General features: G+C 44.2%; 1 protein-coding gene across 1 annotated transcript in view; it reads right to left on the bottom strand.

Annotated features, from left to right (window-relative positions):
- Positions 1-25,614, bottom strand: part of TNFRSF21 (TNF receptor superfamily member 21) — a 70,278-nt gene that overhangs the window by 12,176 nt on the left and 32,488 nt on the right. Inside the window, exon 4 of the mRNA XM_047102459.1 lies at positions 11,495-11,760. Within this exon, the coding sequence (XP_046958415.1) occupies positions 11,495-11,760 (266 nt within the window). The remainder of the gene's footprint in view (positions 1-11,494; positions 11,761-25,614) is intronic.

The following is a 25,614-nucleotide window of genomic DNA, read 5'->3' as shown; positions in this document are numbered from 1 at the left end:
TTTTTCACATTTTAACATCTCTCAAATAGGGATAAATCTTACAACTATAATTGGCAGTGTTTTAATTGCTACCTTGGTAGTATATACAATAATGGTGCATCATACAATGGACATGGCCTTGAACTAAATACAAAATGATGTCTTAATTCTCATACCTACCTATACCCTGCAGAACGATGAAGCTTGCTAGATAATCACAGATGTAAAGCACCCAGACAGCATTTGGGACACAACAGATACTCAGCAAATGCTGGCTCCCTTTCTCCTTAATGTGCATTTATTGAAAGTAGAGTGGTATCATTTGCTCGAGTTAAAAACGGAAGAAGGCAGAATTTAATTTCAACGTAGAGGATAGTAGCAAAACTGTATTGAGCCCCCACTCAATGGCAAGTGCAGGACTGGGTATTTACACTCCTGATCTCTAGTATACACACTCTGGTTCCAATCTTCCCCAGATCCTTAGAAGACAGCCATGAATTCACGAAGCTGAAAGTCAATTTGTTGGATCCACCAATTAGTTCTATTAATTCTTAAAGATGCAAATTTCAAACTTCAGCACTTCCATGAAGTGGGGCATTGGAAACTTATTTATGTACCTTTAATATTGTGCAACAGTGAAAGCTTTCTGAACAGCTTGCAACGGAGTAAAACAAAACAAGGTTCTCAGTAAAACAAGTGTCCTTTGCAGAGTCAAAAGCTTGAGAAGCCCTAAGTGTGATTAGGTAGGGCTTCCTCAGCAGAAACCAGACAGAAAATCTCGGGGAAGAGGACCAAAATCCAGTCTTGAAAGAAACTACAGTCTGTTTTTTTAAGAGTGCCTTTTTTGGGGGGCACCTGGGTGGCTCAGTCAGTTAAGCGTCCGACTCTTGATTTCAGCTCAGGTCATGATCTTGCAGTTGGTGGGTTTGAGCCCCATGTCAAGCTCTGTGCTGACTTCGCAGAGCCTGTTTGGGATTCTGTCTCCCTCTCTCTCTGCCCCTCCCCTGCTCATTCTGTCTCTCAAAATAAATAAACATTAAAAAAAAAAAAAGAGTACCTTTTTTTCCTTATTTATTTTGAGAGAGAAAGAGTGTGAGTGGGGGAGGGGCAGAAAGAGAAAGAAAGAGAATCCCAAGCAGGTTTCACACTGTCAGCGCAGGGCCCAACGTGGGGCTCAAACCCACAAACGATGAGATCATGACCTGAGCCAAAATCAAGAGTCAGATGCTTAACTGACGAAGCCACCCAGGTGCCCCTAAAAATGACTTTTTCAAATGGACAAATATACGTCTGCTATTGTTTTCTATATTTTGGGGTAGGTCAGTACCCCTGCCTTCTGCTACAACCTTATAATTTCCTGTGTACCCTTCTGTTATAACATTTGCTTATCACACTGAATTGCACATTATTTGCACAAGAGTCTCCCTCTCGGTGACCGAGCTGCTGAAAGGCCTAGAGACCACCTTTCTTCTTTACAGAGTACCAGACACACAGCTGGTGCTCCACAAAAGGTTGTTGACCAACTGAATGAAACCCTGGAATGTGATAATAAGTAGAATGGCCTGAAATGACATTAAAAACCTAAAAGCTTATTCACAGAGCTTGCTTCTTTATACACGATGGCCACCCTAAACACAAGCACCACGAAATGTACCTAAGCCTATCGTGTGGCAACAATCCCTTTATAAAGTCCCCTTGTCACCACACAGGGGAGTTCCCCAGAGCCCACAGTCACACCCTGCAAATTAAGTGACTTGACCTTAAATGACCCTCTATGCTGTGGTAACACGGCCGGCTGAGGGCAGGCGCGAGATACAGGCTGAGTTCAGCTAGCGTCTTAGGGCCTTGGGATAATAATCCCTATCTTCTCAGAGATGACCAACTGGTAAATTAAAGACGAAGACAAATCTGAATGGCCAAAAAGCCAACAGTTGAACATACAGCTGGTATTCGCCTTGACTCGCCCTCACTATGTTAAGTGTCTGAAAAGAGCTGGTCTCAGTCCGACCTTAGGTAAGGACAGCTGCATCCTGCAGCTGGTTAACAAAAAAAAAAAAATCAGCAACTGTAGTTCCCTCCGCCACAGAAACAGTGGCAAAATCAGAATGCCCAGTGCTGTCCCCAATGCAGAGACTGTTCCAGTTGACTATACAAAGCAAAGCCATCCAGTGTCCAAACAGCGTCGACTACAGTTGGGGGCCGGTGCGGGGGAGGACTCTGCCTCTGGGACGTAGGTCTCCTGCATGGTTTCTGGAAGGGATCGAGAATATCTCACAAAGAGTCATTCTATTACCCAGCAGTCCACAACAACGGCACTGGCTTCAAGTCCACTAGTTACATTACAGCATAGTTTTGATCGGTCTTATCTAATGGAAGGCGGGCAGGAGGGGTAAGGTACCCCACTCCCCTGCTGGATTAGCACCAGTTCTGTACATTTGAAGATCGCTGGTCAAAGCAGACAGCTGAAGTAACACTTTACATTATTTTCAATTGTTTCAGGTCTTCTTAATATTATCATTCTGGGGGCGCCTGGGTGGCGCAGTCGGTTAAGCGTCTGACTTCAGCCAGGTCACGATCTCGTGGTCCGTGAGTTCGAGCCCCGCGTCAGGCTCTGGGCTGATGGCTCGGAGCCTGGAACCTGTTTCAGATTCTGTGTCTCCCTCTTTCTCTGACCCTCCCCTGTTCATGCTCTCTCTCTCTCTCTGTCTCAAAAATAAATAAATGTTAAAAAAAATTTTAAAAATAAAAAAAAATAAACTCCAGGTGAGTTCAGTAAACAGAACTTTTAAAAACTCAAGGCAGGTTTGTCCTGCTTAGGGTTCAGTTTGCTTTCCAGGGAGAGAGGGCGGTGGCCCTTTAAGGGGCTGAGAGGACAATCCTGGAGGGGTGGGCATGGGAAGTGATAACTGTCCCCAGAGGGTCCTGGGAGATGCTGAGAGGAGAGGAGAGCCAGGTCAAGGTGTTAGATTTTCATGCTTCCTGGCAGCAGGAGTGGAAGCTGGGTGGAGGGGACCAGTCACAGACAGTCGGCATGGTTTCCCTGAGGTCCCCAGAAGATGGAATGGCATGGCTCTTAGGTACCAAAGGTGATTCTTTTCAACTTTTCATTCTGAAAAATTTGGAAGACTAGTAAAATGACTATCTGTACGCCTTTCTCCTGGCTTCACCCATTGTGAACAGGTTGCCACACTTCCGCGCATGAGCTCTGTGCTTTCTCTCCACACACACTTTTTTTTCCACTTTGCTGAAGGTGGAAACTTATGGAGATCGTGGCCCATCTCCCCCCACACACCAATACTTCAATATCCATTGCCTAAGAATAAGGACATTCTCCTAAATGACCACGATACAGTTATCACACTCGAGTATTAAAAATTTCCCAGTTATCGGGGCGCCTGGGTGGCGCAGTCGGTTAAGCGTCCGACTTCAGCCAGGTCACGATCTCGCGGTACGTGAGTTCGAGCCCCGCGTCGGGCTCTGGGCTGATGGCTCGGAGCCTGGAGCCTGTTTCCGATTCTGTGTCTCCCTCTCTCTCTGCCCCTCCCCCGTTCATGCTCTGTCTCTCTCTGTCCCAAAAATAAATAAAACGTTGAAAAAAAAATTTAAAAAATAAAAATAAAAAAAAATACCATCATTCTGTGAAAGGTGCATAAAATCCCTTTTTCTATCCTTTATCAAACTGAGACGATAAAGGAATACTGAAATTCCAATCACAATTACTGTCGAACCCAGCCAGTAAGCATTGCTTTACTATGCCACTTTCTTACATCCCGCAGTTTGAATAAACAGTACCTCATTCAATTTTGATAACCACTCGATCTTCCATTTTAAGTAGAAAAATCTGGGGCCGTGGGTGGCTCAGTCTATTAAGCGTCCGACTTTGGCTCAGGTCACGATCTCATGGTTCATGGGTTTGAGCCCCGTGTCGGGCTCTGTGCTAACAGCTCAGAGCCTGGAGCCTGCTTCGGATTCTGTGTGTGTGTGTGTGTTAGTGCGCGTGTGCACGCTCAAGTGCACGCACCCCTCCCCCACTCATGCTCTGTCTCTTAAAAGCAAATAAAAGTTAAAAAAGAAAAAAGAAAAATCTGAGAGGGGACGACAGAGAGAGAAGTTGAAGGGAGGGGAGGGGTGAGGAGGGATGAGAGTAAATCTAGAGATTCAGTTGCTCAATTTTGTTTCCCTTTTTCTGACAGCCACTGAGAAAGCAGACCGTTATCTTCACACATACCATCACCTTTGTTTCTTCGCTAGAGAAAACATCCCCAGCCTAGGAACATTCGCTCAGGCAGCAAGGAATAAATATTTACCATTAGTGGAATTTCCAGTTCTTGGGCACTGAACCCAGATGGCAACCTGATGCTCAACCGCCCACTTTAACCAGTGTTGGAATGGGAAGTACCTCCCCACCCGACACTAAGTGGATGGATTTAAAGGATCCATTATGTGTATGAGTTGGAGCTACTTAGGAACACTTTTTCCATCTCTCTTGCCTCTAGAGCCCGGGGAATAATGGCAGCCATGCACAGTAAACATTCACCAAGTGCTTACTGTGGGGACACACTCACCTAGCTCCCACAACACCTCATAGGACAGGCACTAATGGCGCTCCCGTTTCCTCAGGAACAAACTGAGGCAGAGAGGCCAGGGTTCCCTGCGACGTGCTGCCAGGGCAGGAACTTCACCTGGCACACATCTCCACACTGAGGCTCCGATCTGGAGCCTTACCGGCTGATTAGCTGTATATCCAGCAACCCCTCCTCCCACCCTTGTGGATTTATTCCCTCACACTCCCTAAGTATATGGAAGTTTCTCCCATTCAACCGTAAGCTTCCTTGACCGCACTGACTCTGTCTTAGACTGGTCTTTGCATTTGCCCCAAATGTCCGGTATAATACTGCACATCTAGTCTGTTAGGTAATAGAGATTTGAACACAAAATCACATCATCTCCTTTGCTCTTTAGCAGAGGAAACTTACATACAGATATGAGAGCACTGGAAAGAAACAACGGTCCCACTAAATTCTCTTTTCCAGCTATCCTTCAAAACCAGAGGGCAACTAATGCAATTTATTTATTGAGTTGGCATTTTCCAGACACAGAAAAACAGAATTTATTGCTGGAAACCTACCCCAAGTATTCTTGGGGTCAAAGAAAAATGATCTCAGGTAGAAGCAGAAGCTGCAGAAAGGAACAAGGAACAACAGAAAAGATCAAGATGCAGGTGTTATCCATGGGAATCCTGACGTGAAAAATCATAATAATTGTGCCTTTTGGGGGCTAAGAAATGTGTGGTGTTAAAATTCAAGACAATAAAAAAACATAATGCAAGAGAAGGATAAATAGAATTAAGGTCTCCTAAGGCCGTTATGCTGTTTAGAAATAGTAAGAAGTATGCACTTACGAAACATCTCTCATAATTTAAGTTGTGATCTCTACGGTAACCATTAAAAGTACAGTAAAACATGTGTAACTAACAAGCTAAAAAAGGAAGAGAAGTCGAATCATAAAAAATACTTGATTAATCCCAAAGAAGGCAAGAAAGAGGGGGAGAAAAAGAGACAAGACAAATACAAAACAAATAATCAGATGGCTAGATTTAAACCCAAATATATGAGTAATTACATTAGAAATGTAACCACACTAGAATTCTCTAATTAAATGACAAAAAGCTGTCGGACTAAATTTTTTGAAACCTTAAATATATGCTACTTACATAAGACTTTCTTTAAATAATGCCACAGGGGGGGAAAAATCAAAGTAAAAGGTTGGGAAAAAAGAGATAACATACAATTTGGAATGCTGTATTGGAGTTTTTAAATAGCTTTGGCAAAGTCCCAATAACTTCCAACTACGGCCCCACTGCTGTTTCTACCAAACGCTGATGCCCTGGAAGGGAAAAATAGATCCGATTCTAGAAGGCTTTAGATGTTGAACTCCAAGAAGAGAGTACTGAAAAACAACTCACACCTTAGATAAAGAAAGAGTCAGGTAGCTGAATGGATTAATAAACTGGTATAACTAAACACTGGAGTGTTATTCCGGGCTAAAAACAAATGAGCTATCGAGTCATGGAAAGACACGATGGAATCTTAACTGTATATTACTAAGTCAAAGAAGCCAATCTGAGAAGGCTACATACTGCATGATTCCAACTATATAACATTCTAGAAAAGGAAAAACCATGGAGACAGTAAAAAAAAAAAAAAAATAGTGTTGCCAGGGTGGGTAGGGTAGGAGAGAGAGATAAACGGACACAGCATAGAGGATTTTAGGGGCAGTCTAAATACTCCACATGATGGTATTGTATCATTATACACTTGTCCAAACCTGTAGAATAGACACTTAGTGAACCCTAAGGTAAGCTATGGACTTTGGCTGATTATTGTATGTCAATGTAGGTTCCTCCTTGGTAAAAAATGTGCCATTCTGGTGAGTGATATTGACAATGGGAGAGGCTATGTATATGTCGGAGGAGAAGGTATATGAGAAATCTCTGTACCTCCCTCTTGATTTTCTTTTAAACCTGCAACTGCTCTTAAACACTTAAGTCTTAAAAAAAAAAAAAAAAAAAAGAACACGCCAAAAAGTGAATTTTATTATGTAATTTTTTTAGTACATAAAAAAAATTTTTTTTAGGTCAGACTCTGGATGTGTTTAACTAAAACATGGCTAATAGGCCACCATGGTTAATAATGGCCCAGCTGTCCTTGCCAGAGGTAACTAAAAGGTACACCAGGCTAATCCTTTGAGTGGAAGCTAATGTGGGTGCTCTCAGGTTCATGAATAGGAAAAACTATTAACCGTTTTTCAACATACGCACGCATAGTCATTTTTACACATTAAGCTTCCATTAACTCCTAGGGCAAAGTCTCAAGTCCCCAGCAGTTACCACAATACAGCGAGAATACAAATCCATCATAAAGCGGGAAGAATAAGTCTCAATTATGCCCCCTGCACTCTGTGTCTTGTTTGACTCAACTAATCTCAGAGATAAGCTGCAGACAATTACATACTGTGTGATTAATAAAAGCTGGCAGCCAGAAATCCATGCTCATTGGCTCTTAAAATGAGAGTCAGAGCTGGGTCCACAGGGTTGCTAGACAATGATGGCCATTATGAAAACACGGAACAAGAAGCTTCATATTGGCTTCTCAGGCTCCATCATCACACACAGGCTACCCCAGAACTACAGAGAAAGCGAGGATGCGTGATGCCACTGTTCCTTAAAAAATAAATAACAAAATAGATATTAGAATCTTGTTGGATATAGAGGAGACAGAAGAAAAGCGCTCAAGGGTACAAGAGTCTGGCACTTTGGGACTCAGTATTTTGTTTTGTTTTCGGATTCACTGACTCAGTGATTTTTGTTACGAATCACTCTCCTTGGTACACAAACACGGTCGCCTCCACAGAAACTTTGGGGCCTACCTCTCCCAACACCTGTGACAGTGCCTGGAATAAAGTAGGTGCTCAAGAAACATTTATGGACCTCAACGGAATCATCAGAGAAACATCCAAAGGTCATTTTTTATAGTCAACACCCTACCACCATCACCACCACCCCCAAAAGAGAATTACCCTGAAGATTAGGACTGAGTTTTCTAAGTGATTGCTGAGTATGCACAGAGAAATGAGACAGATTTGCAGAAATCAAAAAGCGAAATAAGTCTCGGCAACTTTTTTGGCAAATCTGACCCAACATCACAAACCTCAAGTCAGTCCTTGTAAACATTTACAAGGAAGACTGTCACACAAATATGGTCACACTGTCTACTCTCCCTAAACTGAAACAGGATGGCGCTCCCTCTCTCAATTCAGCAGTCAAACAAAGCCCTACCTACCCTTTTGCTTGTGCCCTTTCAGCTCAGTCATTTAAAAAATATTTTAGGGGTGCCTGGGTGGCGCAGTCGGTTAAGCGTCCGACTTCAGCCAGGTCACGATCTCGCGCTCCGTGAGTTCGAGCCCCGCGTCAGGCTCTGGGCTGATGGCTCAGAGCCTAGAGGCTGTTTCCGATTCTGTGTCTCCCTCTCTCTCTGCCCCTCCCCCGTTCATGCTCTGTCTCTCTCTGTCCCAAAAATAAATAAACGTTGAAAAAAAATAAAAAAATAAAAAAATAAAAAAATAAAAAATATTTTAATGGGGAACCTGAGACCAGAGAGGTTTAGTAATTTGTCCCAGATCACACAGTGGGTAAATTGAGGATCCAGAATTTGGACTCTACACAGACTGATTCCAGAACGTACTTTCTTCAAATCTATACCAGCGACACATCTTTCAATTGTATGATTGGGGGTGAAGAGTGGGTATCACTTGATTTATGAAATCAGTATGTGAGGGTAACTTGAATATAAATAAGTCACATTTGGGGTGCCTGGGTGGCTCAGTAGGTTGAGCGTTCAACTTCAGCTCAGGTCATGATCTCACACTCGTGAGTTCAAGCCCCGCATCAGGTTCTGTACTGACAGCTCAGAGCCTGGAGCCTGCTTCAGACTCTGTGTCTCCCTCTCTCTCTGCCTCTCCCCCACTTGCACTGTCTCTCTCTCTCTCTCTCTCTCTCTCAAAATAAGTAAATATAATTTTAAAAACTTAAATAAGTCACATTCTATTTGCCATTTAAATAAATAAACTTTAAATCACAAAAGTAATGTGTTTTCATTACAGAAAAAAATAAACAAGAAAATTCACTTCTCACTGTACCACCTGGATTTAATGACATAACATTAATGCTTTCTCAATTCCCTATGTTTATATTTTCCTACGCTTGCATTTTTTTTTCTAATAAGACACCTTCTTTTCCCTTAAAAATTCATCATGATCATCTTTCTACTTTACCAAAGATTCCACTCCACCAAATGCTGACATTGCATCGATCACAATTTACATTTCTTGTAGGGATCATCGAAAAGACCTAGCGGTTTATTCTCCAACATCTAAATCCTCAAGTCTCCTGCTTGCCCTGCCAGCTCTTTCCCTGAGTCAATATTCCAAGGAAGCCCATTCATGTTTGCCTCTCAACTCCCTTACTCGAACGGCAGTCATTTCATCCAACTAGAGATTAAACATCTTCCTTTCCTTTCCCCCAGATCCAGCTAACTCGAAGCCAGCTTTAGTTGTGAGCCATACTTTTGGTATCATTCTCAGGAAGTCACAAGACACTACTGCGTGCCTTTGAATGTTTACCACTGCATCTGTTCATAATATTTTTTTCTGGGGGCACCTGGCTGGCTCAGTCAGTTAAGCATCTGACTTGACTTCAGCTCAGGTCATGATCTCATGGTTGGTTCATGGCTTCGAGTCCCGTACTGCCTCTGTGTGACAGCACAGAGCCTGCTTCGGATATTCCCTCTCTCTCCCTCTCTCTCCCCCTCCTCTGCTCACTCGCACTCTCTCTCTCAAAATAAACAAATAAATAACAATAAATAAATATATACTTTTCCTGAAATTCCACATTTCAAAGAAGGTAAAAATATACCAGGAGTTTAAAGACCACCTTCAGTACCAATTAGCACCTATAAATTTTATCCACTCGCTTAGATAAAAGAGCCACCTCTTGACTGTTTACTTCAATAGTGAAGAAAGACTACACTGTTAGTGCAAAAAAATAAAAGCACTTGGACCTCTTCGATATATAAAATTGAGTCCCTTGATACACAAAATTTGGTACAGAACAGTAGTGAGTTAGAGTTGATGGGGGGAAAAAACTCTCTCCAGCTCTTTAGGTAATGAGTTTGGAGCACTGGAAAATAACATCGACAGAATGGCCTTTTAAATTTTAAGTGGGTTTTGGGGCGCCTGGGTGGCGCAGTCGGTTAAGCGTCCGACTTCAGCCAGGTCACGATCTCACGGTCCGTGAGTTCGGGCCCCGCGTCGGGCTCTGGGCTGATGGCTCAGAGCCTGGAGCCTGTTTCCGATTCTGTGTCTCCCTCTCTCTCTGCCCCTCCCCCGTTCATGCTCTGTCTCTCTCTGTCCCAAAAATAAATAAACGTGGAAAAAAAAAAAAAATAAAATAAATTTTAAGTGGGTTTTATCAGGTCTCGGTGGCAACATTTTCTTTACTTTGGGAATACATTCAGAAACTTTAATCGAAGTTTGTGAGAAACAGAAGTCAATACTCAAGTTTGTACTTAATTCACGGCCTTTCAGGGAAGCATATTATGATTAAAGGAAAGGCTGAGTAAAATCAGGTATGTTATGATCATAACTACCATTTGTAGAACATCTTCAACATACCAGGACTTCCATATACTTTATTTCTAATCTCAATTAGCCCTATAAGGCTGGCTTACAAATGAGAAAATAGAAGTAGAGAAAGGTGAAGTAACTTGCCCTTGGTCACCCAGATAATAAGTGTCACAGCCAGGATTCAAATCCAGAGCTGCCTGGTTCCAAAGCCAGAACTCAGTGACCAGTGACTATAAATAAGTCACACTCCTGGGTCCCCTCTGTTCCCGTCTGATGTACAGATTGAACAAGCGCAAGAAGAAGGATTGATCAATCCTGTTACCTACTGCTGTCAGCACCACGTGCAACCTCAGAAGGTAAGATTGAGTCCTCCTAAACTACATCACAAAAAATATCCTGGGGGAGGGTTGGGAAAGGGGAGAATAGGGGGAAAAAAAAAAGTCCTCCTTCTTGGATTTGTTCAGGTGTGTTATGCAAAATGAGACCGTACATGGGATAATGAGATCTGGCTGCATAGTCTGAAGACAGAACATATCCCAAACACGATGATTCTCACCTCTGCGCCTCCAAATTAACACCATTTTGAGAGCTTTTTAAAATACTGATTTCTGGGGCGCCTGGGTGGCGCAGTCGGTTAAACGTCCGACTTCAGCCAGGTCACAATCTCGCGGTCCGTGAGTTCGAGCCCCGCGTCAGGCTCTGGGCTGATGGCTCAGAGCCTGGAGCCTGTTTCCGATTCTGTGTCTCCCTCTCTCTCTGCCCCTCCGCTGTTCATGCTTTGTCTCTCTCTGTCCCAAAAATAAATAAACGTTGAAAAAAAAATAAATAAATAAAATACTGATTTCTGGGACACCTGGGTAGCTCAGTCGGTTAAGCATCCAACTTCAGCTCAGGTCATGATCTCAAGGCTTGTGAGTTTAAGCCCTGCGTCAGCTCTGTGCTGATGGCTCAGAGCCCGGAGCCTGCTTCGGATTCTGTCTCCCTCTCTCTCTGCCTCTCCGCCGCTCACGCACTCTCTCCCTCTCTCTCTCAAAAAAAAAAAAAAATTAAAAAAAAATTAAAAAAAAAATTTTTTTTTAAGTACTGATCTGTGGTGCTCCACCTACAGATTCTGATCTGACTGGTCTACAGTGGAATCCAAGTACCAGAAATTTTTTAAAGTTCTCTAGATGATCATAACGGACAACCGCCAAGAACCACACTGTCCCAGAAGGGGAGTGTGTGTGATCCAAACACCCAATATCTGTATTTTTCCTTATTATATACACCTGGTAAAATCTGAACACAGGGACCCACAGGTTAGTTGGAAAGACCAACAACCCAGGGACATTACCTGGGCCGTATCTTCCATCAGTCCCCGAATCTTCTCCACGACATCGTTGCGCCGGTGCTGGCGCAGGGCACTGATGAGCTGGGCGAGGCTGGCCTCAGGCCCCCGGATGGTCCAGTGCTGCAGAGCTGCGTAGGCCCGCTCGTGGTCGGCCGTGTACCCGTTCGAGAAAGCGGCCACCTCCCGCTCACTGGCATTGCACAGAAACTGATAGATATCCTTCCACTGGCTTCCCACTTGGGCTGCTACGAGCTTCAGGATGTCAATCCCTAAACCAGAGAGAAAATAAAATGAAAAACAGAGACAGGCACACGAGGAAAGGTCTTTCTTTATATATGGCGACTGATTTAATGACCTAAAAGAAGCATGCTCTCCCCTTGTAATAACATCCAAGGGAGTGGACTGCCTTCTATAAGCACTTAACATACACAACCCCTCCTAGGGACTAGTCAGGTACCCTCCTATAAATTTCACTTCCTGAATATGGAACCAGAAGAAGGCACAATCCTGGAAGTACAATAAATAGCCCCCAAAACGATGTTTTGAAAACCAAATCCAAACAAAAGAACCAGGGACTCCTTTGTTACTGCTAAAAACAAGTGCATCCACAGCTCCTGAGTGGCTCAGCTGCTTACGCGTCTGACTCTTGATTTCGGCTCAGGTCATCACGATCTTGCATGGGTTTACGGGTTTGAGCCCCACATCAGGCTCCGTATTGAGAGTGCCAAGCCTGCCTGAGATTCTCTCTCTCTCCCCCTCCACCGCACACCTTTTTTCTCTCTCTCAAAATAAATAAATAAAACTTAAAAAAAAAAAAAAAAAGTGTAACCAGACGCCCCCAGACTAAAAAAGTGGTGAAATTAAGAAATTAAGAAATTCATGAGATTAAGAAAAAAGTAAGCCATGGATTAAAGCGCAGTGGACTTTATCCAGCACCATCTGGGTACAGTGTTCAGATTCTGGAAATAATGTCCTTTATGTCAACTGACGGTATGCCCAGCCATTCCAGCCCAATGGAGGCACTCCTTAAGAACCTCTGGCTCCTTGTGCTCTAATCCTATGCTCAGCAAGCAATTTTTTCATCTATTATTCAGTCTCCGAAGCTGACTTGCACAGTTAAAAGGGAGACAACAACCAAAGTGAGACTATAATAACAATAGCTATTATCTCCCCGGTTTTATGTCTCAGGCACTAGCTCTTGGAACATCTTCATAAAGCGTTAACATTCCAACCACACGGATAAGACCACAGCACCTAGAAAAGTTAGACAATCTGCCCAACAGCACAAAGGCAGCTGGGTCGGAACTGAACCTGACTCACTGGATCACGTATTATACGGTCACTCTGGCGGATCGGTCACTTGTAAACTCCGTCAGTGTGGGTCTACGGGACCCAGATCTGATGAACGCAGGGTGAAATGCTGAGTCAAATCCTGGCAGCTGCAAGCTCGAGGTGAGTGCCTGACATTGACCCTCTGTGAGGCGTGGCTCTCCCTTAGCAATACGCTTTGGTGTCTTCCTGTACACAGCACCTTCTCTCGGCATTTACACGTTGGCTTTGCCCAAATTGATACACGGCATTACAGAGAACCTCACAGTTGGGGACCTGGCAGGCAGTTTACCACAACAGGGGGTGAGCCCTCTCAGCCAGTACCATGTCTTCGAATGAGGCCGTGCTCCCATGCCCAGATACCGGAGGTATTATAGTTAACTGTTATGTCTTTAAAACACTAACTACTCAAAAAAAAAAAAAAAAAAAGGAGTCAAGCTCCCACGTGAAGCTTAGGAGAAAAAAAAGAAAAGAAGAAAAGAGAAGAGAGGGAAGATTCCTGGGATCAAGAACTGAATTTTTTAATTAACTAGAGGTTAACCAAGGGGAAAAAGTCTTTTTTTTTTTTTTTTTTTTTTTTGCTTCAGTCAGTTCTTGGGGAAAATAATTATAAAACTAGCTCTCAATGTTTGCTTAAGAAAAGAGCAACACTAATTCCAGAAGTTTCTTTGAAAATGGAGAGTTTTGTGTTTCCTCGATGTCAATCCTTACTCTGCCATGCAAACCTATAGAGGCAGATTTATCTGCAAGATTGCATACATATCCTGAACCAACCACCCGCAACTGGCTTTTAAAAATAAGTTCCTGGTAGAAGGCTGCTTTCTTGTCAACTCTAAGAGTAGAATGCCACAAATCAAGGCATTACTGTACTTTCCACACGATTTTCCCTGGGCAGTGTGAAATACACTTGAACTAGTTGCTTTTCAATTTTCATGGCAATGTTTAGCCAGGTACAGAGCTTTTGATTTCAAGCAACAGACACCTAAAAAAAAAAAAAAAAAAAAAGTCTATGTCCTATTTAAAACCCTGCAGGTGACTTTAAGGAGACAGCCAGCTCTTTGTGATTGATGCGGTAGGTTCTTCCAAATACCAAGAGGCTTGTTCATCCCTGAATCTTAATTTAGGTTAATTTGACTAAGGCCCACAGTGTCTTACACAAAAACATGACTGCATTTTCTTGTACATGGGACTTTTGCCTCAATCTTCATAATGCCCGTGACAGTGTGGCTTTGGGCAAACCACTAACTGTCATGTCCATTTCCTCATTTGTACAATGGAGATACTCACTAGAGTCCCTGGGGATGGGCTGATTAACATTTTCTATAGAGTTGATTTATTTTTGGAAGCGCCCCGTCGTTATAAATGCTCCATATACTAAACACTAAAACTTAAGACTAAATGCATTTCTGATGCAAATACACAGCCTTTATAGAGTAATTACAGAGTCTAAAAGGCTCAAACCTAACAACAGTTCCCTCTCCCCAAACCCAGTATTTATACTTTGTTTCAGTCACAAAATAAAGAAAAAGGAGGAAAAAAAGAAAAACACAAAGAATGGATACACTGAAACTTTCCTTCAACTAACTGACTGGAAGCTAAATTTAAGGCCCACGGATCAGGTCTCATTTTATTTCTTTCTTTATTATTTTTTTAATGTTTATTTACTTTTGAAAGAGAGAGAGAGAGAGAGCGTGAATAAGGGGAGAGAGAGAGGGAGACACAGAATCCGAAGCAGGCTCCAAGCTCCAAGATGTCAGCACAGAGCCCAACACAGGGCTCAAACTCACAAGCGGTGAGATCATGACCTGAGCCAAGTCGGACGCCTGGCGGACTGAGCCACGCAGGCGCCCCTCATTTTTTTTTTTTAATGGCAGAGAGAGCTACTGGAGAGAGCAGCCTTTCCACACCACAGGGGCTCACAACACAGCAGGAGACGGGCCAGTCTGAACTGGCCCAAGAGCCTACAGCCAAGAAAGACCTGTGGAGTATTTCAAGAATATTTCTGAGCGGCCACTGCGGCTTACTGTGTTTGTTGGACTGATGACCCCTACAGAATTTTAATGCAGAAAGAATGATATCGTCAAGAAAGTGAAGTAATGCCAATGAAATGGAAAGTGTGATGGGCTCTGGGAGTGCTCTTTACTTAGAAAGAAGTTTTAGGCAAAACTAAGCCATACAACTATAGAGAAAAGCAGTAGGATAACAAAACCACATTGAGATAGTTACGTGGGGGCTGGGGGAGCGAGGCGGAGGTTACCGGGTAACGAAACAGAAGGGACTTGAGAGGTAGTCACAAGGTTCTCTTTGTCAAACTGGATGCCGGGGAAATGGGTCCTCTTTTTATCTTGTTACTTTATTATTGGTTCGAGATCAGCTAGCCAGTTAGTAGTACCTCTACTGCAGTTAATAGGGAACGTGGTGTAGGACAGGAGCCTTATTATATGCTGAAATTATGAATGCACTTGGGGTCGGATACAGTGTATATGCTTCTTCCTGGCCTGTTATTACTGACCAAGCAGATGCTGGGAAAGTTTTCTGTGGGGCTAGTAAATTTATTTCTTTTCTTTAAAAATTATGGTGCCCTTGGGGCGCCTGGGTGGCTCAGTCGGTTGAGCGTCCGACTTCAGCTCAGGTCACCATCTCGCGGTCCGTGAGTTCGAGCCCCGCGTCAGGCTCTGGGCTGCCAGCTCGGAGCCTGGAGCCTGCTTCCGATTCTGTGTCTCCCTCTCTCTCTGCTCCTCCCCCGTTCATGCTCTGTCTCTCTCTGTCTCAAAAATAAATAAATGTTAAAAAAAAAAAAATTGGACAAAAAAAAATTATGGTGTCCTTAGGGGGGGAAGAAAAGGGAGGTCAGCACAGGTTCTCCGTAAAGGGAAACAGTAAATATATTAGGTTTTGAGTACCGCCATGATCTCTGGCCGAGGTCTCTTCCTTGACTCTGTTGTAACGTGAAAACAGCCATAGATGATACACATGAGTGTGCCTGTAAGAACCTTTATTTACAAAAACTGGGGGTGGCCTATGTACGGCCCACACACTGTACTTTGCCACCCCCTGAAGCAGATGCACTTAAAAGGGACCATAGCTTGGGGGCGCCTGGGTGGCTCAATCGGTTAAGCGTCCGACTTCAGCTCCAGTCATGATCTCACAGTTCATGAGTTTGAGCCCCGCATCGGGTTCTCTGCTGTCATGATTGAGCCTGCTTCGGATCTTCTGTAACCCCTCCCCGACTTTCTCTCTCTCTCTCCCTCTCGTTCTCAAAAATAAACAAACATTTAAAAAAAAAAATAAAGGGAACATAGCTAGATTATCAAATGGCATAAAGATTTAGAAAAACATCTTGTTAAAAGAAACACCCTGCCGACACACACACAAGACAATGAGAGTTCTCGCCCCAATCATTAATGTGAAATGGGGGTAACTGAAAGAGAGACCAACCCTGGTCCTGGTCACCTGTCCTATCCAAGTCCCAGGTTTTTATCTATCCCGGAGACAGAGGAGCTGAATAGATGGGACTCATTTAGCTGAAAGGGATGCCACATCTCATTCCTTAGGTTGAAAAATAACACATCCCTCCACCCACGGAAGTGCTGACAAGGGTGTGAAGCTTAACTTTGCTCTTCCTGTGATGTCAGGTCCCGGAGCTCTGAGAATGAAGCTTCTAAAGAAATCAGCATAGGAGTCAAACAAGCCCTTATCTGCCAGATAGTTGCTAGGGGCTGTGTGTGAGAAGATGGCTCTGGCCCCAGGACACGGCTTTTGAATTTTGAGGAGCAGGTAGCGGAAAGATCATGAACTTAGTCATCACAAGATACGGTTTCAAATGCCATGACTTGTTAGTTGTGTGACCTTGGGCAAATGACCACCCCTAAGATTTCAGGGTCCACATCAGTAAAATGACAATGCCACCTCTGATCTCATAGGGTAGGTAAGGAGATTTATGGGATCGGGTAGTAAAACCGTCAAGCCGAGAGCCTGAGTGCACATCGGTTTCGCTTCCTCTGTCCCCTCCACCTCTGCACAGACAGGTCGTCGGGACAAAGGACCTGAAAGATGGCAGGGGTTTTGCAGAGACCTAGGGATTATAGCTACTTGACAATGAAGGCGAGCACCAGCATCCTGGCTTCCTGTGCTTTTTGGAACCTCACTGGCACATACCAGAAGGGGCACCGCCACACAGAAGGGCACCATCCACAGAAAGGCAGATGTGAAAGAAAAATGTTTCTGCCCCTGCAACATGCAGGGCATCCTATCAGTACTCACTGCTGACCTTGCCCAGATTGGCCACCAGGGAACTCAAGAACAGAGGCATGAAGGAGGTCATTGACTGAGCTATTGTGGAAGCAATGGCATTTTTCTAGTGCATCCTAAAATCCTGAATTAGATATCATCTGGGTGACAACATTAATTTGAGGCTCATTTTGTTAAGCCCAATGTCAGCTCCAATATGCAAAAAAAAGGAAAAGAGTTCCACCTCTTTTCATAAAAACCTGAACTGACCTTTATAATCAGAGAAGATATTAAAGCTCTTTCCTTTTAGAGATAAATATCTGAAATGAGTGCCATCATTAAGAACCCACATTAAAGCCTCCCCGGACGAGGTATGAAGGACAGTGATGATGGAAACAAAGGCCATCTGTAACCCACAACACAGCACCTGGTTTCATGCCGTGCACCCGGCTTCAACAGAACGGGTGCGTGGAAAAGATGAGTAGGTTATAAGCCTTGTGATGGTACCAAATTCTCATCATTTAAAAGATTCAAGCATTCCCACTGCATCTCCCATACTTGTGAAATGTAATGTCTGTTCTCATTATTCTTCTTAGAAAGAGAGGTAGAGCGACGAATAATGAGAAAATTCCCATAGAGGCAATTAATACACAACTTCCTCCTCCCTGGACAGATAACTCCATAATTATCTCTATGCTGGTTTCTCTACACACAGCAGTCTCCTGCGATGTAGACACACGAAAGAAAGAAGGAAAGAAAGAAAGAAAGAAAGAAAGAAAGAAAGAAAGAAAGAAAGAAAGAAAAAGAACGAGCAGGAGAAATGAGCTCAAGATTATCTCCCTTCTACCATCATCCTAATTCCTACCCCCCCCACATTACTCTTTATCAACACGTGCTGTGTCCTCAATGTACAGCAAGTTGGACATCTCAATAAAAGCCTGGCTTTAGCATTCCTAGAATTGATGTTCTTCCCTATCCAATGGTCATGTCCTCATTGGTGCCTTTTCTGACCTCCTTCTTCTGCCTGAGCCCCACGTTGGCTGTGACTACCATTATCCCCAGCACCTGCCAGAGCCTAGCACATAACGGGAATTACAACGAACATCTTGAATGAATGAATGGGAGCCTTTTTTTCTGAGCTTTCCCCTCTTGCCTGAACACCCCCCCACCACCACCACCACCTTTTATCATCTCATTAATCTCTATAACTGCAGCCATCGAGAACCTGAGGGGCCACATGCTGACACACCCTCGTCATGTAACCGTGCCAGATCTCATGTGGTCAACAATGGGTGGAACCTGGGCTTCCTGGCACAGGGACCCAGTTCTTGTGCAAGAGCCTCTCCCTCTGGCAGTGCCCTCTTCCCGGTGAGGGTGGTCTGTCACAGCCATGTCAGGCACCAGAGGAAAAAGTCTCCCAGACTGTGTGCCCCTGCAGCCAAATCCTCCTGCGGAGAGAAGCTGTCTAGACCAAGGTCTGTCTGGCCCGATTACACAGTAAGTGCTTCTAAAAGCAACATACCCAGGGCGCCCGGGTCACTCAGTAGGTTAAGCGTCCGACTGCAGTTCAGGTCATGATCTCGTGGTTCGAGACCTCGAGCCCTGAGTCGGGCTCTGTGCTGACAGCTCGGAGCCCGGAGCCTGCTTCAGATTCTGTGTCTCCCTCTCTCTCTCTGTCCCTGCCCCACTCGTACTCTGTCTCTCTCTCTCTCTCTCAAAAATAAAACTAAAACAAAAAATAAAATAAAATAAAATATAATAAATAAATAAATAAATAAATAAATAAATAAATAAAATAAAAGCCACACACCAAAAACGTGCACCTGTGTTTGGTAGTAATTAGTATGGTTACGGGATAGTTTTAAAAATGGGATATCAACAGGAATCACTCTCAACGCATCACACAGGAAACTACTTTATCAGCACTTGGGAGCTTAGTACGCCCCAAGTTAAAAATACTCCTTTCCTCTAGTTGAAGTACAAAAGTTGAAAGAACTGCTTAAACTTCATTTTAACTCGAAAAGTGACTTCCAAAGCAGAATTAATCACTATCTTGTTGAAGGCTCAATGGACAATCACTATAAGCTCAGATGAATCTCAAAAGCTACTAAAAAAAAAAAACCACTGTGCAAAGGTCTCATAAAGCTAATGATGGGCTGTCTACCAAAGACAAGTTCTATCAAAACAGTAGACAATTTTCCAGATGAAAGAAATAGATACCACTGATGCTGTGGGGAAAACTAATAACCTTGTATTTCACTCCGTGGAGGAAAACAAAAAGCACAAGGCCCAAGATGCCTCCTTTCTCCTGGTCTTAGTCTGTGTTTGAAGCTGTTCATTTATTCATTCGACAAAAACATATCGAGCCCTTATTCTGCACCTGCCACTGTCGTAGGCACTGGGGACACTGTGGTGTACAGGGCATAACAAAAGCCTTTCCTGCATTCCACTGGGAGACATGGAAAGTAGTAAGATATTTAGCGTGATAGACAGCGAGGCATGCTGGGGAGAAAAATGTAACAAAAAGTCACTGGAGACGTTTGAACCAAGGAATGGCACCATCTGACTTCCATTTGAGCAGGGTCATTTTGGCTGCCGTCAAGAATACATGGAAGGGGTACAGGTAGAATAGAAGCCACCAGTCAGAGGTCACAGCGATCTCCCCAGGGAAGGGACAGTCATTTGGGCCTGAGGGGCAAAATGATAGGAAAGGGTCAACTTCTGAATATATTTTGAAGGGAAGGCTGATGAGATTTGCTACTGGGTTTGCTGAATATAGGGGGAGATAGAAGGAGTCACTCTAACATTTTGGCCTGAGCACCTGGAAGGCTGGAGGGGCCTCTTTCTGCAATGGGTAACTGATGTGGAGGTGTGGTTTGGGATTCAGTTTAAACGTCTTAGGTGTCGAACGTCTAGACATCTGGGTCTATCGGGCAAGGGAGAGGATATCTGTATATTACATTCAGGTTCAAGAACCAAGATGCTCTTGGGAATCACCAGCAGATAGACGGTATTTAAAGACCTTAGCCACCAAGGAAGGGAGAGTGTACAGGTAGGAAAGAGGTGCAAGTCCTGAGTTCTGGGGCTGTCCACTGTTTATAGGTCAAGTTAAAGAGGAGGAACTAGCCAAGGAGATGGAGAAGGAATAACCAGAGAGGTGCGAGAAGAACCAGGAGAGAACAGTGTCCCGGAGGCCAAGGTAAAGAAATGTTTCAAGGAGAAGGGGATCGAGAATGTTAAATGCTGCCAATAGGCCATGCAGATTCAGAGGAAACTGAACTGAACAGACAAAATCATGTTGTCAGACTCTACAGAAAAGATGCAAGATTGTAGCTAAAATACTGCCATATTTCACTGATTCTAAGACATCTGAATGCATATTTCAGTCAATGCCTTTTCATATCTTGGTTACAGTGGATTTTCTTCCTTAGTGGTATTATATTTTTAATGTTTATTTAATTTTGAGAGAGAGAGAGAGACAGACAGACAGACAGACAGACAGAATCTGAAGCAGGCTCCAGGCTCCAAGCTGTCAGCACAGAGCCTGACGTGGGGCTTGAACTCACAAACCACGAGATCATGACCTGGGCCAAAGTCGGCCGTTTAACCAACTGGGCCACCCAGGTGCCCCTCTTAGTGGTATTTTAAAAAATGTTATGTCGGGGCGCCTGGGTGGCGCAGTCGGTTAAGCGTCCGACTTCAGCCAGGTCACGATCTCGCGGTCCGGGAGTTCGAGCCCCGTGTCGGGCTCTGGGCTGATGGCTCAGAGCCTGGAGCCTGTTTCCGATTCTGTGTCTCCCTCTCTCTCTGCCCCTCCCCCGTTCATGCTCTGTCTCTCTCTGTCCCAAAAATAAATAAATGTTGAAAAAAAAAATTAAAAAAAAAAAATGTTATGTCACCATCAGTGGTGTCTTAGATTTGATAAAATATAGAGTCATTATCTTTTTAACTTATAAACTTGAACCCGCCTATTTTTTAAAATACGACACAGCATCCACACTTAATATGTCAAATTCTGTGCATACCCTGCAATGTTAAAAACCAATTACTCAAGAAGAACCACCAACAGAAATCTAGAAATTCCTCCTCCTCTGCAAAATCTGCTTACATAACACCTGACCAGGTTGATTCAAGGGCACTGATTTTTAAGGATTTTTTTTGTTTGTTTTTTTTTGTTTGTTTGTTTGTTTGGTTTCTATTTGGATTTTAGCCCTCTGTGGGGGAAAACACTAATTTGTTTTCCAAAGAGCTTAAATGCAAAAGCTGTTAGTTAGATAAATTACAAAATAAAACATACACTTAAAACTAAATACCATCCCCTTAAAGCCCAGAGGAAGCATCATCAGTGGGTGGGCCTGGGGAGGACTGCAGCCTGCGATTCCCAAGGGCAAAAGCCCATCCCTGGCCACTTTGTGCACGAGATAATGCTTTTTAGGCTCCAGCGATAAGAGGCTTTTCTCCTGCAACAGTTCTTTCTGCTGCATAATCCTCAGACATCCTCAGAGGTTAAACAGATAGGTGCTGTCGGCGGGAAATGGCATTAGTGGAGGCAGAGGTGGAAAAGGCAGCGGGGTAAGGGGGGAGGTGGAAAAAACGTCTCTTCCTGCCACTGTAAAATAACTGTGGTGGGGCAGCCCCCGGGGATGGAGCAAAGGACACAGCGGCCTCTTAAAATGGAACAATCTGCTCCCTTCAGCCCAGCTTCCCGGTGTTTACATTTCAAGTCTACTTCCCATAGGAAATTTGGGCTGACAGAGAGGTGACCGTCTGGAATTTTTAGTCAAGGAGGCTTGAGGCAAAGAAGGAAGGTTTCTTTGGTTGCAGCTGTCTGCTGTCTGGGGCTGAGAACACCACCAAGTTCAACAGATGTGACTTCAGATTAGCAGGACTCCATCACCGCTGACTTATCTGTAACGGCCTTTATTTATTTATTTTTTTACGAGAGCCCTCCAAGCCTAAGCTTAAGAGAAAAGTGAAAAGTAGGAAATCGGTGTAACTTCTATAGAGGAGAACTCATTATTGATGACAATTTTGTAGTTGTTTTATTTCAGACAAGTTGGGTTTTGCTAAGGGAAATAAAATTTTCTTAATAGAGCATGATAAAAAAAAAAATCAAGCATAGAAATTTAGAAGTTTCTAGCCTCAGGTGATTCATGGGAAATTTCAAAAAATCTCTCAAAAAATAAAAATCAAATACAAAATTCGTAGAACAGGATATGCCACTCAGTAAGCATGAGGTAAGTCTTTGTTGAAGCAAAGTAAACAATGGAAACTTAATGGTAACAGAAGCCTTTCTTATAAGGCTAGAAAAATATATTTACTAGTCACAGTTGTACTCCAGAATTACTTTCACGATCTTGCCTATGTCAGCACTAACAAACATCCCGTAACATCACTTTAGGGGAAAAAAAAAATGAGTCGAGTACTTATTATCAAATTCCTAACACACTTCACTTGTTCATCATTTCTGAATGCTGCATATGGTAGTTTCCATAATTCGATTGCAATGTTTTAAGTGCTCCCTGAAACCTGACTGAAGAAGTCTATTGATATTGTTCAAATATATCCAGGGCACGGCTTCCGGTTACTCAACCTCTGTCCCCTACCAACCACTGCAACCTGGGGGAAAGATTTATGCCAGAAACACAGTCCCAACTGGACTGCATCTGACTGCTTTCCCTGGAAAGAGCATGAAGGCTATGAGAGCTGGGAATCCAAGAGACAGGTTTCCTTCACAACCCCCGTAAAGACCCATTCTCCCATACCTGACCCATCCTGAAGGAGGAACCACAATTTGGGAAGAAAGGAAACACATTTCCTAAGCCTACTGTTGGGATTCATAAGGACCTAGAACCAAGAATGATGCTCGAAAGTAACACTTAAAGAAGAGATAGGTTTTGCTTATTTGCTGGGTAGTGCTTTGCTTGAGCAGCGGGGTAAGGATAGAGAACAGGATGGAAGAAACAAAACACATATTACCAGAAACTCAACCCCTAAAATATACCTTCGTTCAAGGACAGTGTCTGAACTTTTTAAATAAGTGCACTGGCAAATTACGTCCGGGTTCTCAGGCAGCACTGTTTTCCCAAAGAACAGTCTTTACAGACAGACTGGGATATCAATCTTAGACAAATAAAGTTATGCAATCAAGTTATGCAAATAAGAGGTTTAACGACCAAGCCAGCTGAGCTGTACTTGAACTTGAACTTCATCTTCAGGTTTCAAGCCTGAGACACAGAAGCAGTTTGGTGTTTGGTCGTGGGTCGTTCTTAACTTCACTGGTAAGTTTTTGCAGCGCCGAAGGACAGGATTTAGAATGGAAGATGTTAGAGATACTTGAAGCCAAGCCCTTCATCCTACCAGTGAGCAAAACCGGGCTCCACAAGGTCACAAGGTCCTTCCCTCTGCATAGCCTCCCTCCAAGCCAATGCTGTCCTACTGCACATGTCCCCTGAGCATGGTGGGTTCCTCCCCCCTCCCGCTTGCCCCAGGCTGCACTGTCGAGGCGACCACGGGAGCAGGCTGGGTGAGCAAAATTCCTTCCTCTCGCCCTCGAGAATGCTGAGAGTCACAGACTATGTGCCACACTGTCAGTTTCTTTCCAGCTCTTTTTGTTTTGGTCAATCGGGCTTTGAGGCACATTATGGCCACCGTTCTTAGTGTAGATTTTTTTTTTCCCCTGCAGTCATTTCTCCTGACCCACAGGACTCATTAAATCTCACCCTCGATGGAGTTCTACTTGTCTTGAACATCAGATACAACTGTCCCTCCACCCTGGCCTCAGCTCTCCACGAATGCTTAGTACAGCTCAACTTCCTGACCTTCCTGTGAGGAAAGAGAGAAAGAGAAGCAAGCCGAGCTGGCAGCTTTATCAATATTTACATATGATCTCATTTAGTCTTCATCAACAACCCCATGAGATAGGAGCCATGTCCACATTACAGATGAGAGAACTGAGGAGAGGTTCGGTAGCTTGGCATAGTTGCACAGTCAGGACGGAGAGTCAAAACCGCAGGTGAATCCACCCATCAGCCCACATCTCTCACTGCACCATGATGCCTCCCGGGACCAAGCAAAGTGTTACCCACCCTGTCCTTCTTGAGTCTTGGTTGCTTCCCTGGACATAAATCTTCTGAATATGTCTCCCGCCAACCCCGACTCCCCTTCATGGGGTCACAGGAAACGAGACAAGTGGAAATAAAGGAGAAATTGGTTACAATGATAGATTTACGATAGCCCAGGTTTCAACCTTCTGCCCACTCTTCCTCCTCCAAACAATGGAGAGACGTGGGAGAGGCAGCGGCACATGCTAGTGACCAGCTCGGAATCCAAGGCCAGCTGCGTGAGTGCCAGTCCTGGCTCACCACTGGCCTGACGTGTGGACCTTTGTCAAGTCATGTAATCCTCTGTGTCTCCGTTCTTAATATGCTGTAGAATGGGCACGGTCCTGCCATTATGAGGTTGTTCTGAGAATTAAATGAGAAAGTACATATAAATGCCACAGAACAGTACCTGGCACACAGTAAGCATCCGATAACCCTGGTGTATTCTTTCTCTCCCTTCCTCCAAACCAGTGTGTCAATGCCAAGGCCTTACATAGGCTCCCTTAGAGCAATTTGCTTATAGAATAATCCTAGACAAGGACATTTTTGAGTAAAACCGAGTTGAAGTGAGAGGATGTCAAGAGCAGCCAGAAAGGTGCTTGAGTGCCTGAGAAGCAGGCCATGAGGGTGTAAGGAAAGGATCAAAGAAAGGAGAATGCCTCTGCCTCTTCAAGGTCAAGGTGGGAAAGTTCCGTATATATTGCAAGAGCTTTAAGAACTTCTTTAGGGGCGCCTGGGTGGCGCAGTCGGTTGAGCGTCCGACTTCAGCCAGGTCACGATCTCGCGGTCCGTGAGTTCGAGCCCCGCGTCGGGCTCTGGGCTGATGGCTCGGAGCCTGGAGCCTGTTTCCGATTCTGTGTCTCCCTCTCTCTCTGCCCCTCCCCCGTTCATGCTCTGTCTCTCTCTGTCCCAAAAATAAATAAACGTTGAAAAAAAAAAATTAAAAAAAAAAAAAAGAACTTCTTTACTTTCACCTGCTGCCAAGATCTAATTCATCTCCAGCTCCCAGCTTCTTCACCTCCCGCAGTCGGAAATCATCCAATTAAGAGGCTCAGCAAAGGTAGCGGAACACCGCCACCACCTGCAGCCCCCCCCAAATGAATGACCACCTAGGGACCATCACCATCCCCATGAAGGCAATCCAGGGAGACATCCCCTTCTGAAACATGCCTTCGTCTCTCCCCCGCCCCCCCCCCCCACCGTCCACTTCTGAGTCCCTGTGGCCAAAGGGCTAAGTTCTTCTGCTCCCCCAGTCTCAGCCTTCGGTATCCTCACAGGCAAACAGCCTCTCCATGCTGTCATTTAAGAAACAGGAGTAATTGCTTTCAAACCCCGATAGCCTCTGAACTGAGCAGGACCCTGCAGTCCTTTGACCAGAGAAGCAACACGTGAAATATAAAGAGCACTGTCCCAGGAGCCAAGAGACTCAGCCTTAGTTTCTTCTCTAAGCCTACTGGCCAC

This window comes from Lynx rufus, unplaced genomic scaffold, assembly GCF_022079265.1.
Source record: "Lynx rufus isolate CCGP_SWC_20201006 ecotype Redwood Valley unplaced genomic scaffold, mLynRuf1.p SCAF_6, whole genome shotgun sequence".
In the NCBI taxonomy this organism is placed as follows: Eukaryota; Metazoa; Chordata; class Mammalia; order Carnivora; family Felidae; genus Lynx; species Lynx rufus.
Note: the sequence above shows the minus strand (reverse complement) of the source record. Positions and strands in the feature narration are given on the sequence as shown.